Genomic DNA, 12500 nt, shown 5'->3' with positions numbered 1-12500 from the left:
CACACACACACACCTAACCCAATTCAAGCACCTTTTAAAATTCATGAATTCAGCTTGACCCGAGATCCCAACAGACGCACTCACTAATAATGCTGCCCGCTGTGTGTGTCCCTCTCAGGCCAGTGTTCTAATGTGCAGGAACACACCAACACACTCCAACACACTCCAACACACACCAACACCCTGATGAGAGCAGGAACACTCCCACACACACACCAACACACACCAACACACACCAACACACACCAACACCCTGATGAGAGCAGGAACACTCCCACACACACCAACACACACCAACACACTCCAACACACACCAACACCCTGATGAGAGCAGGAACACACCAACACACACCAACACACACACAAACACCCTGATGAGAGCAGGAACACACCAACACACAGCAGCACCCTGCTGAGAGCAGGAACACTCCCACACACTCCAACACACACCAACACCCTGATGAGAGCAGCTGGGGAGAGGGCTGGGAGTGGGAGTGGGGACTGAAGGGCAGGGGGTCATATGCAGAGTGCAGATCACAGCCACAGAGAGAGATTATGATAGGCCACACACACACACACACACACACACACACGCCGTCGATATCTCAGCTGCAGTGAGACATCATGATAGGATGCGCGCACACACACACACACACACACACACACACACACGGTGAATATCTCAGCCGCAGTGAGACATCATGATAGGTCAGCCTCATCCTCTTGGCTTTGATGTACACAGTCAACAAAGATCAAAAGCAATCGCCCCACGGAAAATTACAGAATATAGCCGCAGATATGTCTGTGTGTGTGTGTGTGTGTGTGTAAAGGGATATCTGGATATGTTGGACAGAGGAGAGAGCAGCATGTGTGTGTGTGTGTGCGCGCGTGTTGCCACTGTTTCCTACCTTGTCTGCAGATGTGACTCCATCATCTGTGGTGCTTTGTCCATTCTGAAAGAGAGAGACACACACACACACACGGTGTTCAGTACCCAGGCAAGGACATGTGCGTGTGTGACTGGACATCACAAACCAGACAGACCCAGTCAACTTGCCTATGCCATCCTTTCCACACACACACACACACACACACACACACATACACACACACACTCTTTAATTGACTAAAAGGACTACAGAGAAGGCCTATGACCTATGACTAATACTACAAAATTGGCTAACTGTCTAATAATGAACATTTATTATATTTTATTAGTGTTATTTCGTCTAATAATGAACATTTATTATTTTTATTAGTGTTATTTTGTCCGTGTTCTTTGATGTTTCGCTCCAGAGGTCCAGTATTCAGCTGAACATGCAGGGGGGGGGGTTTACACATTTATTTCCAATAAAACTGCCAAAAAAAGTGAAAGTAAACCATCAACGCTGTTGTGAGCCATCATCCTTTAATTTCACTATCAGGCGTGAGGGCGTGTTGATGAGTCATATGATGGTCATATTGAACATGTAATTAAGGGATCTACTCGGAGCTAAAAGCACATGGAGGGCCACCATGAGGGGAGAATGTGGACACACACACACACACACACACACACACACACACAAAGAGAAGAACTTCCCTCCCTTTATTACACAACATATGCCATACCATCCTCAGAAAGCCACACACACACACACACACACACACACACACACACACACACACACACACACACACTTTTGGTGGTACATGTTAGGCTAACCAGGCCAAGTCACACATTAGGCTACATTTGAATTGCTCAACAGAGCAAAGCATAACACGGATCGTTATACAAGCATGTTAAAATATTCATTAGAGTCGACAGATCACGCGCTGCTGAGAGAATGTGGAGACACACACACACACACACACACACACACACACACACACACACACAGACACACACACACACACACACACACGTGCTGTGGTCTGCCCAGCTCTCGTCACCATACAAGAGTAGGAGACTTCTGCGTCCAGTCAGTTAACGGCCCCTGGGCTCTGACCCTAGTCAAGTCAAGTTTATTTATATAGCGCATTTCATACACAGAGGTCATTCAATGTGCTTTACATAAACAAAACCAAACAATAATAACAAATAAAATGTCTTGGCTGTTTTCTCCCGTTTTGATCACAGTGTTCTCTACAGAGGTCCCCCTACAGCTTCAGAGGAGATTTGACGATACTCCTCGCTCGGTCAGTCTGCCGTTTCCTCCCTGTTCCTCCGACAGCAGTTCACTTGCTTTCTATAGTTGCTGCAGGATACTAGCCAATACAAAGGAACAAGAAAAGATATCCGCACACTGTCTTACGCGCTGCCAATTTAATGACACAATGTTTCCGACCGCTCAGGTCTTCCATCAGGTACACAGAGATGTTGGATGCGGATATCTTTTCTTTGTCAGGTACACTGAGCTTTGAGCATTGAGAACATTGCTTGCGTACACAGAGTTTACTAAAAAGAAAGGTTTTGAACAACTCACTTCTTGCAGTGTTTTCCATACATTGACTTATTTGTGGCGGCCCACCACAATATCAACATTGACCACCACACAATGATTTTCCAGGTTGTACTAAATTGTGCTTCAATCTGGTTAGCATCATAACCACACTGTGTTAAAAACTGTTGTATTCAAGTGAATTCTGCAAACCAACCACCACAAATGGAGTTCAATTCTGTGGGAAACAGTCTTGACTGGCAAGATGGGGGTAAGTGGAAGAACCAAGGGCTAGAGTGAGGTGTGCAAAACACTTTAACATCCAAGGTCTTTATCTACCACTGCTGCAAATTGATTTCTAAAGGAAGCAACAAAATTGTCAGCTTGTCTGAAATTCAATAACTGTGATTTAGAGTAGGCTTGGTAAATGAAGTAGTTTGGCCCTAAACACACACACACACACACACACACACACACACACACACAGAAGTCAGAAGTTCTGTATGAGGGGAAAAAAAGGGTTCCAAGCTGTCTAGTAAGGAGTTCAAGATTGAGGCTGTGTGGAAAATGGGAATAGAGAGATGACCTCTCACAGTGAAGGACACACCGACTGGAGACCGAAGTAGTCTCCTCCTCTCTCACTCACACACACACACACACACACAGAAAACAAAGGGAGAGAGATGATGGACAGACGGAGAATAAGATGAGGGAGAGAAATGGGAGATGAACAGAATAGTGGATGTGACCGTGAAGTCAAAAAGAGAGATGAGGAAGCAAGAACGCAAGAAAGAAAGAAAGAGTTTTTTCTATCAATCAGCCAATTCCACCAATTCCAATTCCTCCCGGTTAACACACAACAAAAGTCTCCGTCCTCCCGGTTAACACACAACAAAAGTCTCCGTTCTCCCGGTTAACACACAACAAAAGACTCCGTCCTCCTGGTAAACACACCACGAACGCCTCTCCTCCTGGTTAACACACAACAAAAGTCTCCGTCCTACTAACATACACACAAAAGTCTCCGTCCTCCTGGTAAACACACCACGAACACCTCTCCTCCTGGTTAACACACAACAAAAGTCTCCGGCCTACTAACATACACACAAAAGTCTCCGTCCTCCTGGTAAACACACCACGAACGCCTCCATCCAGACTCCACGGTCACGCTGGCTGGCTGGCCAGTCTTGCCATAATCTCGGGTTGACAGATGACCATTACAAAAAGGCCACAGCACGATTAGCCCCCTGGTGTGGCCGTGTAACAGATGACCAGAACCATCCGGCTTATTCATCGCCATTCAGATTTGTACACTCAGCCAGAAAAAATGGGCTGACCTTTCCCAGTGCAAATGCTACGCTATCGCCCACCAGAATCACCATTATTCAGACATTTCAAAAGGCAAGCGTGAGCTCACTGTCTTCGGCCTACTTCAGAAATAGCACATTCATTCAAACTGAACTGCAACTCCGGCTTGGCCCACTCGAATGAACACTCCATCTCCACACACACACACACACACACACACACACACACACACACACCACACCTCTGCTGGCCTGCAACCAGACAAGAATAAAATCTAATCTTTCTGGTCAACAACAAACAATGTGAAACAGAGAGGCACACCCACACTAACTGATAGCCAGTGTGCGTCGCCAGCTCAGGTGTGTGTCTGTGTGTGTCGACAACTCAGGTGTGTGCATGTTGCCATGGTGGCTACAATGAAGAGTTCTATATGTTGTTCATTCCAAACTCCTGTTGCCATGGAGGTTCCAATGAGGAGTTCTACTATATGTTGGAATTCATTTCAAACTCCTGTTGCCATAGTGGCTCCAATGAGGAGTTGTACTGTCTTCTGGAGGTCATTCCAAACTCTAGTCCTGTCCTTGGAGGTGCCCCACATGCTGCAGTGCACTGGCCTTGTACTCTGGAGTGCAAAAAAGAAAGACTGAATGCAAGGCAGATCATTTGTGTGTGTGTGTGTGTGTGTGTGTGTGTGTGTGTGTGTTGTCGCCCCTGCGGTGCAGAATTTACAGTGCCATCTCGCCACAGAAACAGCATCAATGGACTGTTGCATAATCAGTCCTTTTATTTCCAGCACAGAGAGACATCCTCGGAGTCTGCACAGACTTGTTGAGTTTGGTATTCTCAAGGGAACGCCTCACAAAGCTGGTCGGCATCACACCGACAGGGTAAATGACCAACCACCACGGCTCGTCTGACACACAACCTCTGAGAGTGAGGACGCTTGCACCCTGCATAACGTCACATCATGTCCAGTACATGACAGTAGCTTAGAGGGAATGTGATTGGGAGTGTGGAGTATGACATTAATGCAGGAGCACAAAGACAAAGTAAGCTTTCTATCAGGTGTGTATGCGTGTGTGTGTGTGTGTGTGTGTGTGTGTGTGTGTGTGTGTGTGTGTGTGTGTGTGTGTGTGTGTGTGTGTGTTCCATGCCCTTGATAGCTAACACCTGCTGCGGTCACACTGGAGTGTGGAAAGAAACTCAGTGGATCAAAGTCATCAAACCTTATGTCACTTACTTTCTAGGGAACTGTCAGAGCTCACGTCAAGCAAATAGAAGGAGACTCACTAAAAGAGAGGAATACACAGAAAGGGAGAGATGGAGAGATGGAGAGATGGAGAGATGGAGAGCTACACAGAGAGACAGAACATGACACTGACAGATAGACAGAGAAAGACAAACAGTGAAAACAGTGAAAGGGATAGGTAGACAGACAGCAAAAGAGACAGCTAGACAGACAGACAGACAGAGAGAGAGAGGTAGACAGCAAGAGAGACAGTTAGACATAAAGTAAGGTAGAGAGAGACAGGTAGACAGACAGAGAGATAGACATACACAAAGACAGACAGACAGACAGAGACAGACAGACAGAGAGAGAGACAGAGAGCGAGACGGGGGAGATTGAAAGGGATTCCATCAAACCAAAGTGACCTCAGCTGCAGCTTAACTCATTGAATGCCAAGCTGTTTTCGGAAGCTTTATCCTAGAGTGCCAGCAATCTAGACCATTGTTGATGATTTTTGTACAGCCAAAGCATATTCTGTGTTATAGCTATGAACACATACAATGGCTCGTTTAAAAGGTGAGACTTTAAGCTCTTGGTGGGTGCAAACCGTGTATTTCTACACGCCTCTGTTCCTGAGAAATCCCAAGCTAAACAGTGGCTAGTTTTCATCAAAAAATCACAGTTTTTTTCTAGAAATGGAGATATAACGTCTTTCATGAAATATGAAGTGTTGCCTGTAAACTTTCCGGGAAGTGATCAGCGAGACCTGGTGAGACTGCCACCTAGTGATAGACCCACGAAAATGGCATGGTTTTGAGATGACGTGCATGCGTCACTGATTCGACCCAAAGCGGCAACCGAGTGATGATAAAATGTCCAGATAAAATGTCCAGATTGTGCGTTTTCATGAGTTTTCGATCGTCATATATTTCAATTCCATTCATCACAGTTCCCAAAATCACATATAAAGGTGTGTTAGAGTGTCTAGTTTCGTAATTAAAAAAAAAAAGCTAAAAACGTAATATTACGTTTTTGGCACTCAATGAGTTAAGCAATCTCATTTCAAAACATGACTGCCCAGTGAGTCCAAGCCCAGCAGGAAATAGCCATGCGGTCAGTCCAAGCCCAGCAGGAAATAGCCATGCGGTCATCAGACACCTGATACAGCTCAAGCCGGACACAGACTTTGGTGTGTGTCCCCAGCTCAGGTTTGTGTTTACACACACGCTTCGGCCAGACATGTGTTTAAGAGACTGGGCCTGGAGACCCTGCTGCATAATATACAGTGCTAAATAATAAACAGTGACAGGCCGTATATTACTGTTCTTGTTCCTGGCATGCTGAATCATGCTATACACCCCCAACAGCATCACCATATGCAGCTGGAATAATCGCAAGAGATGCACGCCACAACTGACATTTAGAAAAGCGTAAATTCAGCCAAAGAAGAGCAGCAACCCTCTGCATTACGATAGACAAAGACAATAAAGAAACAGACATTAGGCTACACAATTAATCACAATTAATCGATGTTTAATCGAAATCACAATGTGAACTAATGCAAGAAGTTAATTGCAGAGGCTGCCATTAATTGTGGAGCTCCCAACTCTGTCCCAGTGTTTAATCTTGTCACATCTATGATTGTTATATTCATGTCATCCTCCTCATGTGACAGACAGTGAAGCTCACCTAACAGGAGTGCTGTGTTTCTCCTTCACTAGGCGTGCTTACCAATCAAAAGTGGGCCAAAATAAAGTGAAATTTGGAATAATATTGAACTGAAGCTTGAATCTCTCAAATCAAGTCACAATATCTGTCAAACAAGTTGCAATCAGATATGTTCCCTAAATGCTGAAGCCCTAATAGGCATGTTGGACTTGAGCTGTTGTCTCCTCTGGCACTCCATGAAATCAGCCACTGACAAATCAACTCCAGTTTGACAGCCAAAACAAAACATAGAGAGGAGGACAGATGGGGCCACAGCCTCTGAGATGTGCAGAGCATGTTATTACTTAGGCATGTGGGCCTACACAAATTAGTAGAAAAAATATTAATTGACTGCATCTAAAAGGCTAAGACAAGACATACTCAAACTCAACCCAATGTGCCATGAATAAGGGGTTACCTAAAGCTCAGAAGGCCAATGTGTGCTTGTATACCTCATTACATAGGGAGGGGTTTAAAGGTGTCTTTTTAGTGTCTAAAAACTGAAATGCGACCTCCTGACGCACATGGGAGGAACATTATGAAAATTGATTTTGCAGTGACAGTTTTAATTGCGCTGCCCTGGGATTATGGGACAAATGAGGACAAGAGCGAGAGAGGGGAGTTAGACGTCATCAAAAGTGGCGCATTCTCTAATGGCCAGGTAGCATCTAAGCATGATACCAAACACAGTTCATTCTTGTTGTTTCTGGCACAGACACTGATACAATCTCTGATTCTAGTACTGAGCACTGACTGACATCAGGCAGCTTCTGAGGTGTTCGGGCTCGGATGTTTAAAACATGAAGAATGGAGTAGAGTCCATTCACAAACGACGGCCTTGACACTTACAAAGGGTTTGTAATGAATTATCGTTGGCCCTGAAAAGGTCTGTTTGGATTCTGCATGGACGACTGGCTTTCAAGTGCATACCTTAAAAAGCCATAGGGTAAATATTAGACCAAATGCTAATGTATTGCAACACAGAGTTGTACTCAAGTGTTTGAGTCACCTAGGCATTTCCTTGGACGTGTCCTGCGTTATCTTGAGTTAGTCGAATGAGTGTGGATTAGCAAATGTGTTATTGCAATCAAAACTCTCCCTCAAAAATCACTATTTGCATAGTAAAGTGCATTTGTATTTAAAGTTCACCGACAACAAATAGAAGTTGGTAAGATACTGTACGTAATCTGCACCAATTAAGATTTCTCAGAAGTTTAAACAGGTGAGCTTGACCTCTGACCTTACCTCAGTCTCGAGCTGGACCAGCTCCATTTTGGGCCAGGGCTCTGCAAGTTGCGCGAGAGGCATTTTGTTGGTACTTCGGTACTTTCACTGCAAAAATATTTTCAGTTTGCTTTCAAACGTCCGTTTTTGAGACGGTCTGAAGAGAGGGTTTTCGGTTCTAGTCGCTGGCGGCCCGATGCTGGTTAAATCACTGTCTCCAAACTCCACTACGCTGACTGAACGCGCATATTCACACAGAAGACGTTTAGAAATAATTAAAAAAAAGTCCTCTACAATGACGTCGATGCTCTCCCTCTCCGTGCAGAGGTAAATACTGGTCCTGTGCGAGAAGCAAGGACTAAGTTGTCGATTCTTCGATTAGAAGGAGGGTAGGGTTCTCTCGCAGGTTAAGACAGGTTTAGACGCGAAAATGCAACCGGAAAATTGAATCGTCTGAGCGCAACTGCAGCCGAGGTCTCGCTTGCCGTAAAAGGTCAGCGTGTAGCTTTTGTTGTCTTTATGGAGAATGGTCGTCCACTAGTCCTTGATCTGTGTGCACTTCAAATTCGCCCGAGTTTCGCAATCGCGTCTCTTCCCAAAAGAATGCGTGAAAGGGCGACCCTGTCCCGCCAGCCTGCTCCTCGCCGGAATCGAGTGCTCTCCTCAGCATTTAGCGTAAAGGCGCGCTGACTCAAGCTGTCATTGGCAGCCTGCACACAAGCTTCGGCCAGCCCCTTTCTGCGCTTTCTCTCACGAAGATTTGACTTGACGGCCTCCTCTGGCTAAGCACCGCAACTGCAACTCCACTCAGCAACTCTTGCCTATGAAATGTCTATGATGATTACGCTAATGTAAACATTTTCAGACGGCACCAATGCCTTGCTCCACATCATCCTTGCAAACGCGAAGACCTCCGTAACTAACAGTGGCCTAAGCGACGTAAGATATGCTGACAATGTTATAACTTCCACATACATCAAAACTCTTGTACTCTTGGGGCGATTGTTGTATATAATTTGCACAAATTACTAGTGATATTTATATTATGTCCCCTCAGTTGACGCCTTCTCACGCAAGACCACCCAGTGCCTTGCCCGTGTTAGTTACCACGGGCAACAAGGGGCAGTTGGCCAACTAGCTTGCAGAGATGCAGAATTAAACACAATGCAGAATATATTTCCTTTGAACATATTCTTTCTGAAAGCACATTAACAGCTTCCATAATCAAATGTATGTTTCATTTTCAAATGTACATTCTGATTCTATTCATTTCTAATGCATGCATTCACTATTATAGGCAATATGAAATCTCCATAAACCTTCATCCACACACACAAACACATAACCTAATCTAACACAGACCTGACCAATCTAACCAGACAGGAGGTAAACCTACTATTGATTATTGAATATGAATTTGTGTTAGGAGACGTTACATCAGTGGTGTGTGTCAAAACGTTTGCTTGCAGTCTCTGCCCAAGAAGCAGCTCATGGGCAAGATGGATGGCTTATTGATTGAACACACCCTTAGCTGGGCCTATTTGTTCCTGTCGGCATTCCTGAAGCTGCCTGCACATGTCATTATGGCCCATTCTGATGACTGCGGGGCGACGCCGTTTGGACCAACACATCATACTGATCTCAGATCAGATGTCTTAGTCATAGTGTTCTAAGGAGCTGAATCAGAAGAGAAGTATGTCGGCTCTATAGTGTTCTACGGAGCTGAATCAGAAGAGAAGTATGTCGGCTCTACAGTGTTCTAAGGAGCTGAATCAGAAGAGAAGTATGTCAGCTCTATAGTGTTCTAAGGAGCTGAATCAGAAGAGAAGTATGTCGGCTCTATAGTGTTCTAAGGAGCTGAATCAGAAGAGAAGTATGTCAGCTCTATAGTGTTCTAAGGAGCTGAATCAGAAGAGAAGTATGTCAGCTCTATAGTGTTCTAAGGAGCTGAATCAGAAGAGAAGTATATCAGCTCCTTCGCCAGGCAACAGTGGCTGCTCTATTGGTTGCTCATGGTGACGCTTGTCATCCGTCTCTTTCCATTCTGATGAAGCTTCATATTTCATCCTATAGGCCCCTACAGTATATCATATATTCTACCTATATATATATACACATATACATATATTCTATCTATATTCTAGTGTCTACTAGTGGCTTCTCCTTTCGTGCCTTCCAGAAGATTCCGGCTGACCCTGCCTGTCAGGTCAAGCACAACGCACACTGACCCATCCCAGAGCACCGTCGCTCAGCCCACTCTGCTGAGATGCAAGACAGCTGTGGCGACGCAGCGCTTTCCAATAGAAATGAAATAAGCTACAAACATATGAATATGAATGACATTTGGGTTTATGCAAATGTGTGTGTGTGGTGTGTGTGTGTTTTGATCAAAAAACAGTAAACATAAACTATACCAGCATAACAAGAGTTGAAAGATGGAAAACACTCTTGCATAATAATGTTTTATGATGGACTGTGATGACATCATTTGAATGAATGAAATGCATTAAGTCAGTGCTTAATTCATTCAGCCGAAGAACATCAAGTGCAAAATATGATTTAGTTTTGTAAGCCCCACCGCTAGAAACGCGACTCAAAATGACATCTGCAATTTTCCAATGGATTATTACGGGCCATTCTGAGTGTCCAGCAGGAATAATACATTTCCTGCACGCCAGCTCCCATTGCAGTGGACAGTCCATGTGTGGGACTTAAGCCCTGTTCACATACCCTGCCTGGCCAAAAAAAAGGTCTCACACACTCTAATATTTCGTTTTGATTACGGCACGCATTCGCTGTGGCATTGTTTCCACAAGCTTCTGCAATGTCACAACATTTATTTCCATCCAGCGTTGCATTACAGTAATCTTTGGCCAAGATCTTGTATTGACGACGGGAGATTCGGATCACTGCAGAGTCCTCTCCAGCACATCCCAAAGACTCTCAATAGGGTTAAGGTCTGGACTCTGTGGCGGCCAATGGGGTTAAGTTGTGGACTCTGTGGTGGTCAATGGGGTTAAGGTCTGGACTCTGTGGTGGCCAATGGAGTTAAGGTCTGGACTCTGTGGTGGCCAATGAGGTTAAGGTGTGGACTCTGTGGTGAAAATGATGTCTCACGCTTCCTGGACCACACTTTCACAATTTGAGCCCGGTGAATCCTGGCATTGTCGTCTTGTCATCATGCCCGCGCCATCAGGGAAGGAAAAATCCATTGATGGAATTACCTGGTCATTCACTATATTCAGGTAGTCAGCTGACCTCATTCTTTGGGCACATAACGCTGCTGAACCTAGACCTGACCACCTGCAGCAACATAGCATAGCACTGGCCCCACAGGGATGCTCTTACCTATCTGCTTAGTTAAATCCAGGTGGTGACCTTTGTTTTGGCCAGGCAGTGGATATGGCAATTCACTCATCACCCATCGGCTTTTAGCATCAAAAGTTTAAATTATTTAAATTTTGTTACACATTTCATGTGGCCTGTGGTCCTTACGCCTGTAGTCGCTGAATTGTATTAACATTGCATGCTCTCTTGTCTGTAGTCGCTGAATTGTATTAACATCACACGGTCTCTTGTCAGTAGTCGCTGAATTGTATTAACATTGCATGCTCTCATGTCAGTAGTCGCTGAATTGTATTAACATTGCATGGTCTCTTCTGTAGTCGCTGAATTGTATTAACATCGCATGCTCTCATATCTGTAGTCGCTGAATTTTATTAACATTGCATTCTCTCATGTCAGTAGTCCCTGAATTGTATTAACATTGCATGCTCTCTTCTGTAGTCGCTGAATTGTATTAACATTGCATGCTCTCTTCTGTAGTCGCTGAATTGTATTACTGTAACATCACACAGTCTCTTGTCTGTAGTCGCTGAATTGTATTAATATTGCATGCTCTCATCTGTAGTCGCTGAATTGTATTAACATTGCATGCTCTCATCTGTAGTCGCTGAATTGTATTAACATTGCATGCTCTCTTCTGTAGTCGCTGAATTGTATTAACATTGCATGCTCTCTTCTGTAGTCGCTGAATTGTATTAACATTGCATGCTCTCTTCTGTAGTCGCTGAATTATATTAACATTGCATGCTCTCATCTGTAGTCGCTGAATTGTATTAACATTGCATGCTCTCTTCTGTAGTCGCTGAATTGTATTAACATTGCATGCTCTCTTCTGTAGTCGCTGAATTGTATTAACATTGCATGCTCTCTTCTGTAGTCGCTGAATTGTATTAACATTGCATGCTCTCTTCTGTAGTCGCTGAATTGTATTAACATTGCATGCTCTCTTCTGTAGTCGCTGAATTGTATTAACATTGCATGCCCTCATGTCAGTAGTCGCTGAATTGTATTAACATCACAGGGTCTATTGTCAGTAGTCGCTTGCAGTCTGAATCAGGCTTTAATCTAATAGATCCTGTGTGATATAGGACTGCAGACCGCAGTTCTCTGTGTGTGTTTGTGTGTGTGCGTGCGTTTGTGTGAGTGAAGGTGTGTGTGTGTGTGTGTTCTCCTGTGATAAAGGAGCTCAGATCTCTGTGCATGTGTGTGTGTGTGTGTGTGTGTGTGTCGTTGTGTGTGACGGTGTGCTGTCCTGTGATAACGGAGCT

General features: G+C 44.5%; 1 protein-coding gene across 1 annotated transcript in view; it reads right to left on the bottom strand.

Moving 5' to 3' along the window:
* Nucleotides 1–8572, bottom strand: part of rps6ka1 (ribosomal protein S6 kinase a, polypeptide 1) — a 140267-nt gene extending 131695 nt beyond the window's left edge. The window contains exons 1-2 of the mRNA XM_042108084.1: nt 7909–8572; nt 909–953 (exon numbers count right to left, since the gene is read on the bottom strand). Of these exons, the coding sequence (XP_041964018.1) occupies nt 909–953; nt 7909–7971 (108 nt within the window). The 5' untranslated portion in view covers nt 7972–8572. The remainder of the gene's footprint in view (nt 1–908; nt 954–7908) is intronic.
* Between the last annotated feature and the right edge of the window lie 3928 nt (nt 8573–12500).

The sequence above is a fragment of the Alosa sapidissima genome, chromosome 1, assembly GCF_018492685.1.
Source record: "Alosa sapidissima isolate fAloSap1 chromosome 1, fAloSap1.pri, whole genome shotgun sequence".
Classification (NCBI taxonomy): domain Eukaryota; kingdom Metazoa; phylum Chordata; class Actinopteri; order Clupeiformes; family Clupeidae; genus Alosa; species Alosa sapidissima.
This window is presented reverse-complemented; position numbering and strand designations above follow the sequence as displayed.